At 36.1% G+C, this 25,860-nt stretch overlaps 1 protein-coding gene across 1 annotated transcript; it reads right to left on the reverse strand.

The window, feature by feature from the left end:
- Positions 1 to 1,657: 1,657 nt before the first annotated feature.
- Positions 1,658 to 25,860, reverse strand: LOC115696644 (uncharacterized mitochondrial protein AtMg00810-like). The gene is made up of 3 exons (XM_030623536.1): positions 25,766 to 25,860; positions 25,499 to 25,673; positions 1,658 to 2,254 (listed from the first exon to the last, which is right to left on the reverse strand). Exons 1-3 carry the CDS (start codon positions 25,858 to 25,860, stop codon positions 1,658 to 1,660), a joined length of 867 nt encoding a protein of 288 aa, XP_030479396.1.

Below are 25,860 nucleotides of genomic sequence, written 5' to 3' on the forward strand. Positions count from 1 at the left end.
TTGGTTAAAGTAAAGCTCAGGTTGGACGCATGGAGTATGCATCGGAAGGGACCGATATTGAACTTTGACTTAGATTTATTAAACTTACCGTAATATCTATTCAAGTCAATATCGCCTAGTTGATCCTAGATCAAATGATCTTAATCCTGTTATGATTAGGCTCAATCTCAAGAGGCTATTCGTGTTCTTTGATTTGTTAGTTAAGCCTACTTTTAGGTCAGGGTGATACGTACATTTTGGGAACACGGTAGTGCAATTGAGTGGGAGCGCTAATATAAACATGGAATCTATAGCTTCTATCTGGCGAATAGTAAGTAAAGGATGATCTCCTTCGAGCTTGACCAAACGAAAATAAATGGTGGAGATCTCATTTCACATAAGCTGAAATATCATTTATACGGGGTTAAGTGTTTTAAGGATTAAATACATTGTAGGGTGTAACGGTAATCTAATCCCTTTACAGTGTAGATCATTCATATAGAGGATCATTGATCAAATTAGGATTATAACAATGGATAACTAATGATGTGTCTATATGGTGGAACATATAGAGCATTATATATACTGAGAGTGCAATTCTAAGTTCTATGCGTGGATTCAACGAAGAATTAATAAGTTAGTGAATTTTAGTGCTAAATTCTTGATCTACTTATAGGAAGCTCGGTTATATAGACCCATGGTCCCCCCACTAGTTGAGATAATATTGATTGTAAGACTCATATAATTGGTTTTGATTAATGAATTATAATTCACAAATTAGATTATGTCTATTTGTGAATTTTTCACTAAGTAAGGGCGAAATTGTAAAGAAAGAGTTTTAGGGGCATATTTGTTAATTATGATACTTTGTATGGTTCAATTAATAAATATGATAAATGACAATATTATTTAATAATTATTTATAGTTATTAAATAGTTAGAATTGGCGTTTAAATGGTTGAATTAGAAAATTGGCGTTTTTGAGAAAATTAGATGCAGAAAAGATAAAACTACAAAATTGCAAAAAGGGAGGCGAAAATCCACTTTGCATGGCCGACCACTTTTGTAGGATTTTCCCTCTGATATTTTCATTATTTTAATGCCAAATAATTCAAACCTAACCCTAGTTGAATGCTATAAATAGATAGTGAAGGCTTCAGGAAAATAACACTAACTTTTCTTCTGACTTTTCATTCAGAAAAAACTGAGCCTCTCTCTCTCCCTATCTTTGGCCGACCACTCCCTCTCTCTCTTCCTCCTTGAGATTTCGAAATACTTTGTGTTAGAGTAGTGCCCACACACAGCAAGTGATACCTCAATCATAGTGAGGAAGATCGTGAAGAAAGACTTTCAGCAAGAAGGAGTTTCAGCACTAAAGAATCAGAGAAAGAGATCCAGGTTCAGATATTGATAATGCTCTGCTACAGAAAGGAATCAAGGGCTAGATATCTGAACGGAAGGAGTCATATTATTCCACTACACCCAATGTAAGGTTTCCTAAACTTTATATGTGTTTATTTCATCGTTTTAGAAAGTTCATATTTAGGGTGTTAATCAACATACTTGTGAGTAGAAAGATCCTGGTAAAATAATTTCCAACAACATCTACTTTGATGTGTTTAGTGCGAGAGTGAAAAACTGGATTAGAAGCCAGCATTTGAGCGCCTTGGTTGTCACACTAGATCATTGGTTTGGAGTGAAGGTTTATGCCAATTTCTTTTAAGACTGAGGCAATACAGACCACTTCAGTTGCTGTAGTAGAGAGTGACCTGTATTCACTCTCAGTGCTAGAGCGAGAGACAACTCTTTGTTTGCAACACCCCCAAGAAATCAAGTTGTCACCAAGCTTGACACAAAAACCAGTAGTCGACTTCCGATCGATAATATCACATGCCCAATCGTTATCAGAAAACCCTTCAAGAGTTAATCGAGAGGCAGGTTTGAAGACTAAACCTTTGGTCATAGTACCTTTAATGTACCTTAAAACTCTCTTGCATGCACACCAGTGAGCAAGAGTGGGGGATTGCATAAACTGGCTTAACTTGTTAACAGCAAAAGACAAGTCTGGCCGAGTGAGAGTTAGATACTGAAGAGCCCCAATGGTACTTCTGTAGAGTGTAGGGTCAGAAAACACCTCACTGTTGGTATTGTACAACTTGTAACCATGACAAATGGGAGTATTGCAGGACTTAGCATTCAACATATCGGTTTTGTGGAGAATTTCCATTGCATATTTGGATTGACAGAGATATATGGCAGAATCTGTCCTGTGTGCCTGAAAGCCAAGAAAGTAACTCACTTGTCCAAGAGCTTTTAAAACCAAATTTGTTGTTTAGATGAGAGATGAGTTGTTGTATATCTTTGGATTGAGCCCCAGTAATCGATATGTCATCCACATAAACAAGAACTGAGTGTCAGAACTTGAAGAGGGAGATTGAATTCCTCATAAGGAAGAATAATCCCCACTTGCATTGTTATGTGCAAAACGACCAATCTCAGGAACAAGCTGCCTAGAACAGAGACCCTATGCAACCTCAAGTGGTGGTAACTTAGGAGTCATTATTGGCGGACCCCACATTGCAGGCGAGACCAGCAAGGCTAGGGAACGCTATGCTCGGACACTACGTCACGAGCCTAAAAGTGATATCCTAGCTATCAAAAAAAGGGCTCCAAATAACCCAAGCTCAGAGAGTCGACTATCTCTTTCTCAAAAGAATATGCTGCTCAAGTCAACATCTCACACAATGACCCCTTTGTCATTACTACATAAATCAAGAATATGACAGTTGCACGGTGCATGGTGGACAATGGAGCCTCCTCCAACAATCTTTTGCAATCAGCATATGAAAAGATGGGGCTCCACTAACTGATTTGGCACCCTCAACACAAGTAATGTACAACTTCTTTGGCTAAGGCATTGCACCCATAGGGCACATTTGATTGCCCCTGACAGTTGGAGAGACCAGAACACTAATGACACGGTTTGTTGTAATCGATGTGCCCTCAACTTTTAATGCCATGATAGGTCATCTAGCCCTGTATGACCTAAAGGTAGTAATATCATCTACCACCTTTGGTGGAAGTTACCAACACGGCATAGCGTAGGATGTTTGAGTGGATACCAATAGTCTGGTCGTCATTGTTACAACTTGGCTTTGTCCAAAGCCAAGAAAGAGAAAATGTCGGCCAAAAGCTCTAACGAAGAGCCCAACAAAGGGCAATGAAGTCCAGCCTAAAGTGGGGAGGCAGACATAGATCCTCACTTTGAAGATCTACAGACAGCTTTGAACTTGTAGAAGAACTGGAAGAAGTCGAGGTTAATCACATTTTTCTAGCTAGAAGACTAAAGATTGTGAAGGGTTTAGCACTAAAAATAAAATCGACATTGATAAAAAATTTAAGGGCAAACCTGGACCTCTTCGCATGGTCACACGAAGACATGGTCAGAATAGACCCCTTAGTGATGACCCATGCTCTCAACATTGATCCAAACTTCTGACCTGTACAATAGAAAAGGAGGTTGCCAGACATATATCACGCCCAAGCACTCAAAGATGAAGTCAAAAGGGTAAGGGCCCATGTAATATCCCAGAAAATAAATAATATTTAAATAGACATATTTTATTAAATATGTAATTATTTTGGAAACGAAGTAAGATTATGATCTTACTTAGGTTAATTATTGAGAAATTATTTAATGAAATACGATATTTTTGGGCTCGACAATTGTGAGAATTTAGCGATGTGGTGTTGGAAATTATTTTACCAGGATCTAGATTTACTAACAAGTATGTTGGATTAACAACCTAATATGAATTCTAAAACAATGAAAATAAACACATATAAAGTTAGAAAACCTTACAGTGGGTGCAGCGGAATATTATGATTCCTTCCGTTCAGATCTCTAGCCCTTGATTCCTTTCTATAGCAGAGCATCACCAAGATCTGAACCTGGATCTTCTTTTCTCCTTCTTTGATGCAGAAATTCCATAGTCTTACATACTATGACTGAGATACCACTTGATGTGTGTGGGCACTACTCATCTCACAAGGATTTCGAAATTTCTCTCTATTTTTCTCTCTCAATTTCATGGCTTATCATCCATGCAAGAGAAGAGAACAAGATTTCTTTATATAGGGAGAAGGGAGAGCACAACTTTCCAAATAAAACAGTTTCCTCTTTTACTGTGTAATTGATTAACTGCCTTATTTAGTGTGATCCACCACTTTCCTATTTTTGCTAGGCTTTGATTAGCAATTACATGGCAATTAAAATTGAAAATAATAATTGGGAAACACAAAGGGAGTGCCCGGCCATAGAGGGAAATGGGCCTCACTTGGATTTTGCAGTTTCCTCAATTTTATTTCTATTTCTCCAAAAATGCCACTTTTCCAATTCTAATCATTTAAATGCCAAAACTAATTATTTAATAACTAAAATAGATTATTAAATAATATTGTCATTTAAAATAATTATTAATTAGACATATAAAGTCTTTTAATTAATAATTAAACCTAGAAACCCTTTTTCTTTACAATTTCATCCTTAAACTGTGAGAATTCATAAAGTAGACATAGTCTAACTTTTAGAATTATAATTGATTAATTAAAATCAATTAACTGAGTCTTACAAGTAGTATGGTCTCAACTAGTATGGGGACCATGGGTCTATATAACCGAGCTTCCAATAATTCGAACTGAATTTACCAAGTAAATTCCCTAACTTATTAATTCCTCATTGAATCCACACTTAGAACTTGGAATTGCACTCTCAGTCATATAGAACGCTCTATATGTTCCACGATATAGACACGTCATTAGCTCAAGCCTAACCGCCCCGACATGTACAATCTTCACAAGCTCGCTCACGGTCCATCAGCTCTAGCCTTGCCTTTACCTACACATAAACGTAGAACTGTGAGTCGACAGACTCAGTAAGAAAAGCATAATAATACTCATACATAATCCCGGTTATGATCAGACGCCCATACCCCTGATCATAACCCTAACTGCCGTGTCCAACACGATACTGAGTCCCGCTACTGCCGTGTCCAACACGGTGCGAGCCACTACCGCCATGTCCAACATGGTACCGAGTTACGAACGTTCATAGGGACGGTACTATTGACACGTAACGTACTGATCGGTCGAACCGGTCATACTCCGCCGCCGGTCATACTCCGACTGTACCGACGTGTTACTATATCCTCCGATCGGTCGAACCGGTCATACTCCGCCGCCGGTCATACTCCGGCTGTACCGACGGGATACGTCAATAGTACGGAACCACCAACCAAGTGTCGGCTGATCGGTCGAGCCGGTCATACTCCGCCGTCGGTCATACTCCACCGTACCGACGTGACAGGGTTGGATGGTTCGAAGCCAACATACATAACTAATGTAATCTAATAGGCTTCCTACATGCACGCTAAACATGTAATCTACATATGCATACTGTTATACTAATCTTACCTGGATTCGAATTCGGTGTGTGCCGTCAACCCGACCGGAACTTTTAGCCGAGCGGATTACGGACATGTGCTCCTAAACCGTAAAAATCACAACACCGATAAGTGACACGCTAAATCACAACGGGGACAAAGGTTTTAAAACCAAACTTAACCTACTGTAACTTAATACAAAAATACCCCCAAACTAGCAGAAAACAAACTGTCTGAAAACCCGAAACTAGCACGAAACGACAAGTTGAGAAAAACCGGTTTCTCACCCTACTGCAAAATTCGGGTAACCGGTTTTACACGCAGTGTAAAACCGGTTAGCCGGTTTTACCCAAAAAAACCTCAAAATTCAATTCTCCAACCAAAACGTTTCCAAACTCAACCAAACTTTCCAGACCTGCTAATTAGACCCTAATAAACATTTTCCAAGTGATAAAACAAAGCTTCATGAAAAAAATCAAAATCCACCATTAAAGCTCCAAGCTTTGAGTTCAAAACTCAAACTTGGTTAAATCCCTCTAACATGCTTTCAAACCTGGTTAATTCTACTTAAATATGCATGATTCAGCTTCTGAAAACAACTAAAAATATCATCAACATCACAGCAACAGAATCTAACCATTTCTTTTTGAAAATCATATTTTGAGCTAAAAACTCCAAACTTGAGCAAAGCAATTAACATTCATTACTAAGAACCTAAATAACCACAAATTAACATGCTTAAATCTTAGAAACAACAACAAGATTTCAGCAGCAACAATATCAAAGATTCAAGCATGCATCAACTATTTTCATCATAAATTTCAAGAAAAACAAGGTAAGAAACTAAAACAAAGAAATACCTCAATGAAAATCACTTTGATCTTGCTAAACCACTAGAATCAACCAAGCAAAACCCAGCCCTTAGCACAGCCACAACCAGCCGAAAAGAGAGAGAGGGAAAAGAGAGAGAAAGCTTTTCCAATTTTTTCTAATTTTTAACTTAGTAATTTTTTTTTAATAAAATGACATCAACTCACATTACATAAACCTTATTTCAGCCAATTAAACACATAAAATAAACATCTATTTCATTTAATAAACTCACATAAGACAAAACACTAATGGGGGCAAAAAGACCATTTTGCCCCTCCACCATAAAACCACATAAATCATACCAAAGGGGAATTTTTGGGAAATTCTAAATTCCCGGTTATTCCCGACATTCCCAATGTCTAAAACCCGTCCCAAACTACTAACATACTAAGTTGTGATTTCTACTGAGCCAAACGCCGAGTTCCAAAATACCGGACACCGGAAATGCAAAATATGAAAACTACTGAATGACATAACCATGCATTTCTGAATTCCATAAATAACAGCATAATAAATTATTTAAATAGCTATAAATAATTTTCATAATTAATCATAATTAACTGCTAATTTCCAAATTAAACTAAGCGGGCTTTACAACTATCCCCCCCTTAAAAGGATTTCGTCCCCGAAATCTAACCTGAATAACTCTGGATATTGAGCTCTCATATCTAACTCTAGCTCCCAGGTGGCTTCCTCCACCTTGTTGTTTCTCCAGAGAACTTTGACCAATGCTATGGTCTTATTCCGAAGGACTTTATCCTTTCTATCCAGGATCTGCACTGGCTGTTCCTCATAAGTCATGTCTGGCTGTAGCTCAAGACTCTTATAATTGAGTATATGAGAGGGATCTGAAACGTATTTTCTCAACATCGAGACATGGAATACGTTGTGAACTGCTGATAAGGCTGGAGGCAATGCTAACCGATATGCCACTTGACCTATCTTCTCGAGAATCTCGAAAGGTCATGAAAATCTAGGGCATAACTTGCCTCTTTTCCCGAAACGTTTAATCCGCTTCATCGGAGATACCCGTAAAAACACATGGTCCCCTACTTGGAACTCAACATCTCTACGTTTCGGATCTGCGTAACTCTTCTGTCTACTCTGTGAGGCAAGCATTCTAGCTTTTATCTTCTCTATTGCCTCATTGGTCCGTTACACTGACTTTGGACCTAGGTATTTTCTCTCCCCTGTCTCATCCCAGTGGATAGAAGATCTACATTTCCTACCGTATAACAGTTCATAGGGAGCCATCCCTATCGTACTCTGATAACTGTTGTTGTAAGAAAATTCTATTAACGGTAGATACTTATTCCATGAGCCTTCAAAGTCCATAACACAGGCTCTCAACATGTCCTCCAATATCTGAATTGTCCTTTCGGACTGACCATCTGTCTGAGGATGGAATGCTGTACTGAATTTCAGCTTTGTACCCATTGCTCGTTGCAAACTTTGCCAAAATTTGGAGGTGAACTTCGGATCCCTGTCCGAAACTATCGACTTCGGTACCCCGTGAAGTCTCACTATCTCTCTGACATACAACTCTGCCAACTGATCCACTGTAAATGTTGTTCTAACCGGTAGAAAATGAGCAGATTTCGTAAATCGATCCACCACTACCCAAATGGAATCAAATAAACCCGTGGTCCTAGGTAACCCGACCACAAAATCCATCGTAATATCTTCCCATTTCCATTCTGGTAGGGTTAAAGGCTGCAACAACCCTGCTGGTCTCTGATGTTCAGCCTTAATCTGCTGACAAGTGAGGCATCTCGATACGAATTCTACCAAATTCTTCTTCATAGCGCTCCACCAGAAGTACGGTTTCAAATCTTGGTACATCTTAGTGGTGCCGGGATGTAGAGAATACGGGGTAGAATGAGCCTCCTCAAAGATCTCATTCCTAAGTTCCACACTATTCGGAACACAAACCCTGGCTTTATACAAAAGCATCCCACTGTCTGACACTGAAAAGTCCTTGGCTTGACCAGCCAACACCTCATCTCGGATCTTCACCGTCATCTGAGCAACTTTTATTCTTTCCAACAGATCAGATTGCAACGTTAAGTTGTGAAGCTGACCTACCACAAACTCAATGCTGGATCTAACCATATCCTCTGCTAGCTGAGGTGAGATCTGAACCATATTAGCTACTTGCCCGGGACCCTTTCTGCTCAGGGCATCGGCCACTACATTGGCTTTTCCGGGGTGATAGAGGATCTCACAATCGTAATCTTTCACTAATTCCAACCAACGTCTCTGTCTCATATTCAGATCCTTCTGATTAAAGAAATACTTGAGACTTTTATGGTCGGTAAAGATTTCACACTTTTCCCCGTAAAGATAATGCCGCCAAATTTTCAATGCGAAAACCACCGCGGCCAACTCTAGGTCATGAGTCGGGTATCGCTGTTCATAATCCTTTAACTGACGGGAGGCATAAGCGATGACCCGATCAGCTTGCATCAATACACACCCCAAACCCTGTTTGGATGCGTCGCAATATACTACGAACTTCTCCTTGTCCGAAGGCAAAGCTAGCACTGGAGCGGTAATCAACCTCTGTTTTAGCCCCTGAAAACTAGCTTCGCACTTGTCTGACCAAATAAATCGCTGATTCTTCTTTGTAAGCTCGGTTAGGGGCATTGAAATTTTAGAGAACCCTTCGACGAACCTACGGTAGTACCCAGCTAAACCTAAGAAGCTTCTGATCTCTGTCACAGTCTTCGGTCTCGGCCAATCCCTGACGGATTCGATCTTTCCGGGATCTACCTTAATCCCATCTTTGCTCACAATGTGCCCTAGGAAGGACACCTGAGATAGCCAAAATTCACACTTCTTGAACTTGGCATAAAGCTTGTGTTCTCGAAGCCGTTGCAGTACCATCTGAAGATGTAACTCATGCTCCTCTTCTGATTGAGAGTACACGAGGATGTCGTCGATAAACACAATCACACAGATATCGAGGAAATCCTTGAATACTCTATTCATCAAGTCCATGAATGCTGCAGGAGCATTGGTTAGTCCGAATGACGTAACCAGAAATTCGTAATGTCCATACCTAGTGCGGAAAGCCGTCTTCGGAATGTCCTCCTCTCGGATTCTCAACTGATGATAAGCCGAACGGAGATCAATCTTAGTAAAGACCGTCTTCCCCTGAAGCTGATCGAACAAATCATCGATCCTAGGTAATGGATATTTATTCATCACCGTCAGCTTGTTCAATTCTCTGTAGTCGATGCACATCCTCATAGATCCATCCTTCTTCTTGACGAATAAAACCGGGGCTCCCCAGGGTGACACACTGGGCCGAATAAACCCTATGTCAAGCAACCCTTGGAGCTGAATCTTTAATTCCTTAAGTTCAGCTGGAGCCATTCTATACGGGGTTTGGAAACCGGTTCCACCCCTGGTGCCAAGTCTATCACGAAGTCAATCTTCCGCTGAGGTGGTAACCCTGGAAGTTCTTCGGGAAAAACATCCAAAAATTCCCGAACCACCTTGATGTCCTCTGGCCGAATGGTATCTGGCCGAGTGGTGTCCACCACCACGGCCAGAAACCCTAAACAACTGCCGTGCAATAAACCCCTAGCTGACATGGCCGAAATCACCGGGATCCGAGATCCCTGAACTGAACCAACAAACACAAATGGTTCTTCACTTTCCGGTTGGAAGATCACCATCTTCCTTTTACAATCAATGCTCGCCGAATATTTAGATAGGAAGTCCATTCCTAAAATAATATTGAATTCGACTAAACTCATCTCTATCAGATCAGCACTTAACTCTCTACCATCTATCCTGATCGGCATAGACCTAATCCACCTATTGGAGATAACCAATTCTCCGCCAGGTAATAGGGTTCCAAACCCTGATTCATATCTATCATACGGTCTATCTAATTTACTAGAGATTCTAGCAGCCACACAAAAACAACCTTGACCCAAGCACTCACCCAGAGAATGCATTTTACTAATGAAACACTCCAGTAGGAATAACGGGTCTTAACACTACCCTGACGACCACCTTGATTCTGGTTCCCTCGGAACCTCTTGTTCTGCCCTGAGCCACTAGGTGCAGTGGGTGATTTCCTCCTCTAGTCCATGGCCGAACCACTACCTCCCCTGCTGGAACCTGACGCAGGAGGAGTAGGAGCCCCGCCACATTCCGGAGTCCTAACTGATTCCACATACATCTAGCTGCGCCCTCAGCTCACCATGCTTTCTTCGCCATCTCAGCTTAGATGGTCTTATCGTCGGTAGTGATCAAAAGGTCATACTTGATCTTCACATTAAGTCTATCGAGATATTTTCTTTCTTACTGAAATCGGTTGGCGCAAATCCCGAGGCTAACCTCGCCAACCGGTTGAACTGAGTAATATATTCCGTCATGCTCATATTCTCTCGCTGGGTCAGGTGGGCGAACTCTTTTCTCTTGGCGCTTCTGACCGCCTCGTTATAGCATTTAGCGCTGAAGAGTTCTTGAAACCTTTCCCAGGTCATAGTGATGACGTCATGGATCTGAGACACCATGTCCCACCAGACCAGAGTGTCTACTTGAAACTGGAAAGTGGCACACACCACTTTGTCATTACCGGTGACACCCATGAAGTTCAGGATCTTGGTAATCACCGTCAGCCACTGCTCGGCTTTCATCACGTCCGGACCTCCCAGGAAAACCGGAGGTGCTTGCTTCCGGAACCGCTCGTACAAAGGTTCCAATCTATTGGCCGCCACCACTATCTCGGCCTGGGTAGCAGGGGCAGGTGCCACTGGAACTACGGGCACAGGAACTGCGGGAGCACCTTGCTGTCTCAACCTCTGAATCTTGAGGTCTTGCTCTTCAATTCGGGCTTGCATTTCAGCAAACCTAACTTCCCAATTCTGGGCTTCCTGATTGACTTGGGCATCCTGCGGCGAGTTAACATCACCCCAACCGCGAACCCTGCCCCTGGGACCTCTACCTCGGCCCAAAACACTTGAGGGGAACTGAGCTCCTCGACCTTGATCTGACCCGACTGAGATGCCCTGACTCCTAATATTTCGTCTGGCGTCCATCTAGCCTGAACCGCCTCGAAATCCCGAGTTGGCACTTCAGGTCACGATCATCGAGAGCTTACTAATGCCGCTTAATTTGGAAATTAAAAACGAAACATGCGCCTATTCTACTATCAGGCTACTAACATGCTTCCTAACAGGCTTTTCTTTTTCATAACTAAATAAAATAAACTACTAAAGCAATAAAGGCTTACTAAACCGTGAACCGAGCTAACTGCTGATGATGATTGTACATGTCGTGACGATCTTCGGAAGACAACCTGGCGGCTCTGATACCAAATTGTAACACCCTAACTAACGTAGGCGTATTACGTGATTTTTAAACATACTGTGCAGCTCGTTGCTAATCAACGAGGTTTATGGAAAAATGTGATTAATTAAAATTTTGCTTTTTAATTAAACTTATAAAACAATATTACAAAAGACTCGGGATCCCGATTATAAAATCATTTACAAAAAGATATAACTGTTTAACTGATACACAAAATAAACGTCGCCTAGCGGCCAGTTACAAAATCAGCCTCGCTGTCCCGATGATCGTACGCTCCAGGCCTAACCGCCCCGACATGTACAATCTTCACAAGCTCGCTCACGGTCCATCAGCTCTAGCCTTGCCTTTACCTACACATAAACGTAGAACTGTGAGTCGACAGACTCAGTAAGAAAAGCATAATAATACTCATACATAATCCCGGTTATGATCAGACGCCCATACCCCTGATCATAACCCTAACTGCCGTGTCCAACACGATACTGAGTCCCGCATCGCCGTGTCCAACACGCATCGAGCCACTACCGCCATGTCCAACATGGTACCGAGTTCCGAACGTTCATAGGGACGGTACTATTGACACGTAACGGCTGATCGGCCGAACCGGTCATACTCCGCCGCTGGTCATACTCTAGCTCGTACCGACGTGTTACTATATCCTCCCGATCGGTCGAGCCGGTCATACTCCGGCCGGTCATACTCCGGCTGTCTACCGACGGGATACGTCAATAGTACGGAACCACCAACCACGTGGCAGCCTGATCGGTCGAACAGGTCATACTCCGCCGTCGGTCATACTCCATCGTACCGACGTGACAGGGTTGGATGGTTCGAAGCCAACATACATAACTAATGTAATCTAATAGGCTTCCTACATGCACGCTAAACATGTAATCTACATATGCATACTGTTATACTAATCTTACCTGGATTCCGAATTCAGGTGTGCCGGTCAACCTAACTGGAACTTTTAGCTGAGCGGCGGATTACAGGCTCCTAAACCGTAAAAATCACAACACCGATAAGTGACACGCTAAATCACAACGGGGACAAAGGTTTTAAAACCAAACTTAACCTACTGTAACTTAATACAAAAATACCCCCAAACTAGCAGAAAACAAACTGTCTGAAAACCCGAAACTAGCACGAAACGGCAAGTTGAGAAAAACCGGTTTCTCACCCTACTGCAAAATCCGGGTAACTGGTTTTACCCTGAAAAATCTCAAAATTCAATTCTCTAACCAAAACGTTTCCAAACTCAACCAAACTTTCCAGACCTGCTAATTAGACCCTAATAAACATTTTCCAAGTGATAAAACAAAGCTTCATGCACAAAATCAAAATCCACCATTAAAGCTCAAAGCTTTGAGTTCAAAACTCAAACTTGGTTAAATCCCTCTAACATGCATTCAAACCTGGTTAATTCTACTTAAATATGCATGATTCAGCTTCTGAAAACAACTAAAAATATCATCAACATCACAGCAACAGAATCTAACCAATTCTCTTTGAAAACCATATTTTGAGCTAAAAATTCCAAACTTGAGCAAAGCAATTAACATTCATTACTAACAACCTAAATAACAACAAATTAACATGCTTAAATCTCAGAAACAACAACAAGATTTCAGCAGCAACAATATCAAAGATTCAAGCATGCATCAACTATTTTCATCATAAATTTCAAGAAAAACAAGGTAAGAAACTAAAACAAAGAAATACCTCAATGAAAATCACTTTGATCTTGCTAAACCACTAGAATCAACCAAGCAAAACCCAGCCCTTAGCACAGCCACAACCAGCCGAAAAGAGAGAGAGGGAAAAGAGAGAGAAAGCTTTTCCAATTTTTTCTAATTTTTAACTTAGTATTTTTTTTTAAATAAAATGACATCAACTCACATTACATAAACCTTATTTCAGCCAATTAAACACATAAAATAAACATCTATTTCATTTAATAAACTCACATAAGACAAAACACTAATGGGGCAAAAAGACCATTTTGCCCCTCCACCATAAAACCACATAAATCATACCAAAGGGCAAGTTTTGGGAAATTCTAAATTCCCGGTTATTCCCGACATTCCCAATGTCTAAAACCCGTCCCAAACTACTAACATACTAAGTTGTGATTCCTACTGAGCTAAACGCCGAGTTCCAAAATACCGGGCACCGGAAATGCAAAATATGAAAACTATTGAATGACATAACCATGCATTTCTGAATTCCATAAATAACAGCATAATAAATTATTTAAATAGCTATAAATAATTTTCATAATTAATCATAATTAACTGCTAATTTCCAAATTAAACTAAGCGGGCTTTACAGAGCCTCTCTCTCTCCCTATCTTTGGCCGACCACTCCCTCTCTCTCTTCTTCCTAAAGATTTCGAAATTCTTAGTGTTAGAGTAGTGCCCACATACAGCAAGTGATACCTCAATCATAGTGAGGAAGATCGTTAAGAAAGACTTTCAGCAAGAAGGAGTTTCAGCACTAAAGAATCAGAGAAAGAGATCCAGGTTCAGATATTGATAATGCTCTGCTACAGAAAGGAATCAAGGGCTAGATATCAGAACGGAAGGAGTCATTATATTCTGCTGCACCCAATGTAAGGTTTACTAAACTTTATATGTGTTTATTTCATCTTTTTAGAAAGTTCATATTTAGGGTGTTAATCAACATACTTGTGAGTAGATCTAAGATCCTGGTAAAATAATTTCCAACAACGTCCTTTCCAGGGAATTGGCAAAGTTTACTAGTATCGGATGTATGGAGTATACATTGGAAGGGATGTTAAATTTTGTTGGAATTTATTTTACCAGGATCTTAGATCTACTCACAAGTATGTTGTTTAAACACCCTAAATATGAACTTTCTAAAACGATAAATTAAACACATATAAAGTTAAGAAAACCTTACATTGATGCAGCGGAATTAATGTCTCCTTCCACTCAGATCTCTAACCCTTGTATCCTTTCCGTAGCAGAGTATAATCAAGATCTGAGCCCGAATGTCCTTCTTCTTCAAGTTTGATCCTTCACAGTCTTCCAATCTATGATTGAGTTACTGCTTGCTCTGTGTGGGCACTCACGCTTTCACTAGGGTCGAAATTGATGAAGGAGAAAAGATAAGAGAGGGTTTCGGCTAGGTATAGAAAGTGGGGAAGGCTCAGTTTTTCTGAAGAGAGAAATTTCTATCAGAAAAGCTTGTGAAAACTTGTGATTTGACCGAGCCATCACTTTCTATTTATAGGCAACTACTAGGTTTAGGTTAGGAATTATTTGGCATTAAAATAATGAAAAAATCAATTTGAAATTCCTCAATTAGTGGCCGGCCAAGGTGTAGTAGTGGGCCACACTTGATTTTGCAGTTTTATCAAATTTTATTTCTATTTTCTCAAAAATGCCAATTTTCCAATTCTAACCTTTTAAATACCAAAACTAATTATTTAATAACTAAGCTAGATTATTAAATAATATTATCATTTAATTTAATTATTAATTAGACATATAAAGTCCATTAATAAATAAATAAACCTAGAAACTCTTTTCTTTACAATTTAACCCCTGCTTAGTGAAAATTCATAAAATTAGACTTAGTCTAACTTTAGAATTATAATTGATCAATCACGAATCAATTAATGAGTCTTACAAGAAGAATGTTCTCAACTAGAATGGGGACCATGGATCTATATGCTGAGCTTCCAATAAGTGAACCAAATTTACCAAGTAAATTCCTACTTATTAATTCTTCGTTGAATCCACTCTTAGAACTTAGAATTGCACTCTCAGACTTATATAGAGCATATTGTATGTTCCACGATATCAATATGCTATCTCATTTAACCATTGTTATAATCTTATTGTGATTTAAAGATCCTCTATATAGATGATCTACATCGAGATGGGATTTCTTTACCGTTCTCACCCCTCAATGTATTTTGCCCCTTAAAACACTTAGCTACCTTTAAATGGTGTTTAGTGATCTAATAAATAGTCAGTTAAACAAGAGCTCATCCATTTACTTCTATTTGCTAAGCTCGAAGGGAATCATCACTTGACTTCTATACACCAGTAGAAGCTATAGATTCCATATTTATGTTCAACACTCCCACTCAATCATACTATCATGTTCCCAAAATATACGTATCACCCTGACCTAAAAGTAGGCTTAACTAATAAATCAAAGAACATGAATAGCACTCCTGAGTTGAGCCTAAGCATATCAGGATTTAGATTCTTTTAATCTTAAGATCAACTACTGATATTGACTTGGAAAGATAAGTATAACGGTAAGTTTGTAATATCTTAACTTAGTTGCAATATCGGTCCAGTCCAATGTATAATCCATACATTCGAAACTAGTATATTTTACTAATGTCCTGGAAAGAACATAACACTTACTCCAAGTGTAAGTACACATCATCGCTGATTATCACATTAGTGTAAATCCAATAACACTGATGAAACAGGGACCTATTCTTTTGATTCATATGATCACAATCACATTCCACTGTGTTGACGATACTGTAATTGTGTATAAACATATGATCTGGATTTAACTGATTTTGTGTGTGTGAAAGTAATAAACATATTTAAACCATTAGCATGTAAAATTCATGCAAACATCAATCACTTCAAATTTCTTATATTGATAACTAATCAGATTGTAAAGAGTTTTATTTAGGGCATAAAACCCAACAAACTCCCACTTGCACTAATATAAAACAAACTGTGCAAATAGGTCAATCTGATGTCTTGATCTTCAGATCAAGTGTAGTATATTTGAATCCACCCAAACTTCTGGGAACTATTTCATAAATACACTTATGAAACATTCTTTACTATATACTTTACTCATCAAGGGATACTGAAATCTTTACTGTTTTAAAAGTACATCTGAATTAACAGAAGGCATATCTCTCATATTTTAAAATATGTAATTGAGATAATACAGTGTAGACTTTTCTTCAGCAATATAACTTTCTTGTAATCTCGAATCTACAAAGTTATAACTCTTCTCGTGTAGAGCTTGAATTATTATTCAATAATTCCTCCACCCCCAAAGTAAGCACCATCTCAAAGATCTCGAAATTAGATGGTTAGATACAAGGACAACTGATACACAGTTCCTTAATATCTAACATATAGATCACTTTCATAAATATTTCTTGAATATCTTCTAATGTTCCCTATTTGATTACATCTCAGATAGCTCCCACTCAATAGAAGATGTCTGGTTAAATAATACTTTTAACCTCTGATTGTTTGGAGAGTTATCTAGTTGTGACTTTTGTATTAGTCTGAATCATTAAGTTAAGACTAAGTCATCAACATAGCAGACTAGTATTTGAAGTAAAAAATACATGCCAGAGATAAAGTAATCAAAATTATGATACCAACAAATTTTGTGAGGATTAAGAATTCTAGGTTCAAGTCATTCGAATGGACAGAACTAGAGTTCTTTATCTTATTCTCATAATTCTGATAAGCTATTCCTATCCATGTGAATGGTTAGATTTGCTTTTCAGTAGTGTTCTTAAGTACCTATCACAAGTATCAACCTGATGAAGATGGGTATAGAATTTTAAAATTCTCCCACTCAATTAAGGTAGTGTGAAACTTTAACAAAGAACTTTCATAGGTATCAAACTTTTACTTACAATAGTAAAATAGAAATAGAACATACAATCAAGATCAAGGATTTATATGGATAACAGCTAACTCATTATATTACTTCCATGTTTAAAGAAAATATGTGTTACATAGGGAATTGTGGAATAGACTCCACCCCTAAGAATATACATATAGGGTACTTGTGGATAACCTCCACCCCTAAGTATATAGAGATTATGATCCACCCCTAAAGGTTGTAAAGATCATGATTCTCTAAGTGTGATAGAGTTTATGTGGAGTTGAATACTATCCAGAGTTCATTAGATATAAAAGATCGTTGAACTGCATAGTTTTCTTAACTTTTCTCCACCCCTATCAGATCAAAAGATCCTTTTATTTAACAAATTCTTAATAATTGTATTAGAATTAACAATTATTAATAAACATAGAAATAGTTTCTAGTGTTTATTTATTATAACTCTATGAAGAGTTGTAAATATAATAGAATTTGCATCAATAATAAAAACACTTACACATACAAACATACAAATATAATGTGGTAATAATTGATGAAGATAAATTAAATGAAGCTCAATCTCATAAATTGCAATGTTGAATTTCGAAAATTAAGAAACTTTATTAATGATAAAAAAATGTATTGCAACAATATGAGAAAAACAGGGATAAATATCCCTAACTAAAATTTGAAATCTAAATTGTCTTTAAACTAAAACAATTAATTCAAAAATAAATTGAAGAGCTTCATCTTCATCTGGACGATTTCACTTTTGGTCCAGCTTTCTGATCTAACTCATCTGAGTTCAAGTAGCTTGGCCTATAAGAAGAAGAAAACAAATAAACAAAGTTAGTCGAGAATTATAAATCCAATTGGATAATAATTCACTAAAACTCTTAAAGTTTATAAATAGAAATATCTTGTTTCTTTGCAAGAAGTTTAGGACATTGGGGTTTCCAATGACCTTTTTCATTGCAGTAGAAACACTTTCCTTTAAGTGTAGCATCACCAGAAGGAGCATCCTTTTTATTCTTCATGGCTTTTGTTCGCTTCTTGGTGTTCTTCCACTTCTTCTTCGATTTGGGCTTCGAAGCAGAGGCAACATTTGCTTCAGGTTTCATTGTCCCATTACCATTCCCAGGATTGTGAGGTTTACTCCCTTTCTTCTTGGGTCCTCCAATCAAATATTCATAAGTTTGAAGGTCATTGACTAATTCATGAAAGTCAATTTCCTTCTTATTCATGACATAATTTGATGTGTATGGTAGAAATGTTGGAGTCAGGCTATTCAAGATAAGACTTACTTGAGTAGCACTGTCCATTTCAGCACCATGATCCTTGGCTTCTTGGAAATAACTTGACATTAGGAGAACATGGTCACACACGTTTTGATGAGGTTCCATCCGTGCATTGATGTACTTCTTAGTCGCGTCAAAGCGTGACTGAAGTGATGCCTTACCGAATAGCTCATTTAACTTCGTCATAACTTCACTAGCCTTCTCGGTTTTAGAAAACTGAGTTTTGAGGGTATCAACCATGCTAGAAAGCATAAAGTATAGAGCTTTGTCATTTGCTTTTTGCCAAAGCTCATACTTTTCTTTCACAGCTTTGGAAGCATTGTCCCCAGGCACTTCAGGTGACGGCTCAGTTAAAACAAACAAGGCACTTTCTCCTATGAGAGCAATATTAATGTTCTCATTCCACTTATTAAAGTTAGATCCATTCAGCTTGTTTTCAGTCAACAGTGATAACATGGGATTCATTTTGATAATACAGGATACTACAAAATAATAGAAATCAACAAATAGAAATTAATAATGGTTTAAACAAAATCAATGAAGAAATTATAAGCACGTAGCAAGTAGGAATGATATGAGAAAATACTTAAAAAAAAAATCAATCCTAAATAATTTCCAAGGTTTTTCAATAAACTGATATCAGTGTCCCGTTTACGCGAGAGTCAAAGCTACCATCTATTGAATAGAGTTGTCAGCTCATCTAAAATGTTAAACATTCTAGCAACCTTTTATTCGATCAAGATTGGCATGCAGCGTTGTCCCGTTTAGGCGAGAGTCAAGGCTATTCTATCTTATGAGCTACTACCATTGTTTCGCAATTTGCAAGTCAAATATGGTCGCCACCATTAGGGTGATCTATACCATATAAAACACTTACAAACTACTTATCTTTCGAGATTAAACGTTGCGAAATTGCTAATGAACGTTCCTCCATTAGGGAGGATTACTCACTAAAACAAACGCGATGTAAAACGCACAATGGAGATCGAATATCTTAATAATAATAAAGCTCATTCTTTCAAATGTATTTTCTTTATTATTTTAATAAGTAAATTCTCATTAAATTCGAAATTTTAGAATTTAAATTCAAAAATAAGAATTTAATATAATATTTATAAAATTATACTTAGATGGTGATTGAAATAAAAGTAATTATTTCCATCTTAGTAATAATCTTAAATATAGATATTAAGGAAATTAATTTAAGTTGAATTAAATTAGATTAATTAGCAACTTAAAAATTTCCTTGAGAATATATTTATTGAGTTTGAAAATTTAAAGTATAAGAAAAAAATTTATACAAATTTTGAAAAAAAAAATAGAAAAGAAATACTTCAAGCAAAAATATCACCTACCTAGATTTTCTGTTGACTAGTTAATTCAATTTCTAATAATATATATATTTTTTAAATTTCTTTTATTTTAAATTAATCAATACATGAAAAAATCATTGATTTAAGTTGGCCCAAGAATTAATTAAAATAAATAATTAATTTACAACTTAATCTATTTTTCAAGATAAATTCAAAAAATATTGCATAAATAAAATGCAATTTTCGAAATTGATTAATAAAATAAAGAAAAATATATATATTTTGAAAATTATTTGAATTTAAGTTGAAAAATTAAATTTCAACCGAAAAATAATTTTCTATTTAATTAAGTGTCATGAAAAATAAATAAATATTTAAGTATCATGATGAAAATCAACTTAGATATTTAAAATTTTCAAGTTAATTAAATGTATTAAATTCAAGAAATAATAATTAAGTGTAGAGAAGGCTTAATTATTAATTTCTAGTTTAATACTAGGAAAAATATACTTAATAAAATTTGTACCAAAATTAATTATTTAAATAATTAATTTCACAAAGTATAAAATTTTTCCTATTAAATATTATAGATAATAAGTAGTCTAGAAATTACTATCTAGAAAATATCTTATTTGACTAAGTATCATTTCAACAAAAATTTGAAAAATATCTAATTTAAGTTATATAGAAAAAAAATCTAAAACTTAAATAATTTCAAATTTAGATTTAATTAAATATTAAAAATTAAGTTATAACCTCTTAATTTGAAGATATCTTTTTAAGTTAATATTCGAAAAGATATTAACCTAAAAAGTATCTAAAATATTCCCTTTTTAAGTTAATATTCGAAAAGATATTAACTTAAAAAAAATATCTTAAGAATCTTTAATAACTAATGCCTAGGATTCCTCAACTTTATTTAAAATTTAAATCAAATATTCAAATTTAAGTTAGATAAGAAAAATCAGTTGATACAACTAATTTATAACTTAAATAGGAATATTTAATTAAATAAGCTCCAGAAAGAATCTAGTTAGTTAAAATTCTATATTTAATTAAATATAAGAAAAATACAAATAGTTTGTCTAGAAATAATATCTAAAACTAAAAGTGTTTTTCTTAAAATTAACTTTAAAATATTAAAATAAAAATTAAATTTTCATATATTTTAAAAGTTAATTATGTTGCTAACTCAATTTTATTAGGTCAAACTAATATAATTAACCTAGTACAGTTATTCAAATCAGGCAAATGGGCCTTCACAATTGGGGTAGTTCATGTGAGGGGGTGTTGGGTTCAGTATGTCGTACCCACTTCTATGGCTCCCAACTCTCACACGAGGCCCAAAAGAGAGGAATTTAACCTTAAAATGAATAACTGTTATTAATTGAATAGGTCCAAGAACTAAATGGACCTAAATAAAATCTATCATGGTGTGACATTTTATTTAGCAACAACCTATATGCATCTATATAATAAAATAAAAACATAGGCTCACACAGGTACACACTTTGGATGGGTCCTATCATGTTGCTAGGTCATACACAGATGAAAGAAGATTGTAAAATTTACCTGTTACAAATTATTAACTTGACCAAGGGAGCCATCAGATCATTAGATCTGGCAAAAGGTAACCATGGCTATTTGCAATCAAGTAATAATAGGTTTTGAAAACTTTCACACAAGCTAAAACCACATACTCCTGCAACAAGGTTAGCTGGATAGTTGGAAGTAGGATTTATTTAATTTTAAATAAATAAATTTCGAAAATTAAAGTAATTAAATAAATATTTTATTTTGAAAAATAAAATAAATAATAATATTAATTTATTTTTCGAAAATAAAAATAAAATTAAAATTTAATTTTCGAAAATAAAAAAAAATATTTATTTAAATTTTGAAATTATAAAAAAATATTTAAAATTAAACCTACAATTTTGAAAAATTAGGTTTTAGCCAACCTAAATATCATTTCAAAATTTGCTAACTACTTTTAAAAATTAAATGTTATTTTATAAATAAAAATTAGAAAAGATAAATTAAATATCAAAATCAGATTTTAAATTTAATTTAAATAAATAAAATAACAAAATTTAAAAGTTAGCAAAATATCTTACATCTATTTAAAATTACATGATTATAGTTATCTTATTTTAAATTTAAATAAGGTCAAAATATTTAAAAAAAAATTAATTTAAAAATTTTAATATCTGACCTTAAATTTAAAAATAAGATAAGATATAATCAAATTTAAAAATAAGATAAATAATAAGGCAAAAAGATAGATATTTACTAATTTCAAATTCAAATTACACTAATATCATGAATTAAATTAAAAAAAAAAATATTAAATTAATTCATTATGATAATTAGAGTTGAATTAGGAATAGTAAATCTATAAATACAAAACTACACAAAAAATCGGAAGTTAATTCCATGAAAAAATGAAGAAAAACGAAAATTTTGGGAGCTGTACGGACAATATGCCAAGCATATTGTCCGCGCGCGCGTCCCTTGGTGACAGCCGAGTAACCTCGGCGGAACAGGGGACTTTGCAGGATATGCGTGCGCGTAGGGAGGCACCAGACGAGGTCCGCGCGCGGATGAGGAATTCAGATAGGGAAGTTGTCTGAATCCGCGCGCGCGTGTGAGTGCACAACCCCCTTATCTTTTTTTCGAATCTTCAAAAAATCATAACTAATTCAAATTAAATCGAAATTGAGTTCTGTAAAAAAGTAACTTGCTTAATTTTTTCCATACTATCCAATAAAAATAATTCCAGAAACAATATTTCAATTATTTTTCACGAAAATTCACAAACATCAATCAATCATCATATAACACTCAATACAACATGAAACCATCCAAATAACAAACAATCGTTTTAAAGTTCAAATTTCATGCAAGTAAATCAATTACCATGGCTCTGATACCAGTTGTTGGAATTTATTTTACCAGGATCTTAGATCTACTCACAAGTATGTTGTTTAAACACCCTAAATATGAACTTTCTAAAACGATAAATTAAACACATATAAAGTTAAGAAAACCTTACATTGATGCAGCGAAATTAATGTCTCCTTCCACTCAGATCTCTAACCTTTGTATCCTTTCTGTAGCAGAGTATAATCAAGATCTGAGCCCGAATGTCCTTCTTCTTCAAGTTTGATCCTTCACAGTCTTCCAATCTATGATTGAGTTACTGCTTGCTGTGTGTGGGCACTCACTCTTTCACTAGGGTCGAAATTGATGAAGGAGAAAAGATAAGAGAGGGTTTCAGCCAGGTATAGAAAGTGAGGAAGGCTTCAGTTTTTCTGAAGAGAGAAATTTCTATCAGAAAAGCTTGTGAAAACTTGTGATTTGACTGAGCCATCACTTTCTATTTATAGGCAACTACTAGGTTTAGGTTAGGAATTATTTGGCATTAAAATAATGAAAAAATAAATTTGAAATTCCTCAATTAGTGGCCGGCCAAGGTGTAGTAGTGGGCCCCACTTGATTTTGCAGTTTTATCAAATTTTATTTCTATTTTCTCAAAAATGCCAATTTTCCAATTCTAACCTTTTAAATGCCAAAACTAATTATTTAATAACTAAAATAGATTATTAAATAATATTGTCATTTAATTTAATTATTAATTAGACATATAAAGTCCATTAATAAATAAATAAACCTAGAAACTCTTTTCTTTACAATTTCACCCCTGCTTAGTGAAAATTCATAAAATTAGACTTAGTCTAACTTTAGAATTATAATTGATCAATCACGAATCAATTAATGAGTCTTACAAGCAGAATGTTCTCAACTAGAATGGGGACCATGGATCTATATGCTGAGCTTCCAATAAGTGAACCAAATTTACCAAGTAAATTCCTACTTATTAATTCTTCGTTGAATCCACTCTTAGAACTTAGAATTGCACTCTCAGACTTATATAGAGCATATTGTATGTTCCACGATATCAATATGCTATCTCATTTAACCATTGTTATAATCTTATTGTGATTTAAAGATCCTCTATATAGATGATCTACATCGAGATGGGATTTCTTTACCGTTCTCACCCCTCAATGTATTTTGCCCCTTAAAACACTTAGCTACCTGTAAATGGTGTTTAGTGATCTAATAAATAGTCAGTTAAACAAGAGCTCATCCATTTACTTCTATTTGCTAAGCTCGAAGGGAATCATCACTTTACTTCTATACACCAGTAGAAGCTATAAATTCCATATTTATGTTCAGCACTCCCACTCAATCATACTATCATGTTCCCAAAATATACGTATCACCCTGACCTAAACGTAGGCTTAACTAATAAATCAAAGAACATGAATAGCACTCCTGAGTTGAGCCTAAGCATATCAGGATTTAGATTCTTTTAATCTTAAGATCAACTACTGATATTGACTTGGAGAGATATGTATAACAGTAAGTTTGTAATATCTTAACTTAGTTGCAATATCGGTCCATTCCAATGTATACTCCATACATTCGAAACTAGTATACTTTACTAATGTCTTGGAAAGAACATAACACTTACTCCAAGTGTAAGTACACATCATCGCTGATTATCACATTAGTGTAAATCCAATAACATTGATGAAACAGGGACCTATTCTTTTGATTCATATGATCACAATCACATTCCACTGTGTCGACGATACTGTAATTGTGAATAAACATATGATCTGGATTTAACTGATTTTGTGTGTGTGAAAGTAATAAACATATTTAAACCATTAGCATGTGAAATTCATGCAAACATCAATCACTTCAAATTTCTTATATTGATAACTAATCAGATTGTAAAGAGTTTTATTTAGGGCATAAAACCCAACACTAGTACCCATGGCCTTTCGGCATGGTCTCCCATAATTCTTCAACGATGGCCTCTGCTTGGCATGTATGGTAAGGGTAGCCACTTGACTTCTAGAATTAGACCTTTTATTTTATAAGCTTGTAGATTCAATGTATGTAAGCTGCACAACAATAAAGATCAATTGATGAATAAAAACAATGTTTCAGTTCATATATATTGTATCTAAACAACTTGATAACAAGATTAGTTTCTTAAAGTTATTCCTTTCGGTTCCACATGCGTAAAACAGGTAGTAGCCCAAGAAAAATCCCATGCAAGGTTTATGAAACTCAGTAAATTGCAAGTGACGAAGAGACCGTAAGTCTACGTCATCAATTTGGGGCACCTAGTCCATACAATGAAGAGTATGAGCTACTAAACCTGCCTCTAAGTCAAGTGCAGGCATACTTCAGCGAGGCATAAAGAAAAGTAAATTTGGATATTTATATGTCAAGGTAATAAGAAGATAGCCAGGATTAAAGACTGTCTGGTCGTTCACATATTCATGATAAAAGGATTTAGGGCTAAAGAATAAAAATGTTTGAAAACAAATTGCTTATAGGTAAAAAGTGAGAACATGAAAGCCCTGAGGCCAAAAATAAGTATTGTTCAAAAGTAAAAGGCTAGCAGGCCATACATAACATGGTACTAATATGTCTATGAAAATAAAATTATAAATGCAAAATACAGAGAAAGTCAATCTAATCGTGTGCAGGTGCAGGTGGAGTCGAGTCAGAAGCTGCAACATCTATGTTGCGAAAAAATTAGGCTGACCATGGCATGTGCAGGCTGGCCGGCCACTTTTTTTGTAGCTTGGCCATCCACTTCCTCAGTAGGTATGCTAGCCATAGCCTCATCGAAGTGGTCCGATGATGACTCCTCAAAATGGACAATGGTCTTGTTTGTTTGCATGCTTCTCTTATACAATTCTCTACCCTGGGCTAGTGTTCTTTCATGAAAAGAAGCTCTCATGTAGGAGAGGTTCACATTGGGGTTGTGCAGCTTAACCTCGTACAAGACCTCTAAAACAAGCCAAGATACTCGTCCCTAATGGCTTGCTGGCCATCAAGGGCAAGTTTCAATGCTTTGTTAGCAAGCTTTAGTTCTTCATTCTTCTTCCCGAGTTCCACCCCCAT

Source organism: Cannabis sativa, chromosome 7 (genome assembly GCF_029168945.1).
Source record: "Cannabis sativa cultivar Pink pepper isolate KNU-18-1 chromosome 7, ASM2916894v1, whole genome shotgun sequence".
NCBI classification, from domain to species: domain Eukaryota; kingdom Viridiplantae; phylum Streptophyta; class Magnoliopsida; order Rosales; family Cannabaceae; genus Cannabis; species Cannabis sativa.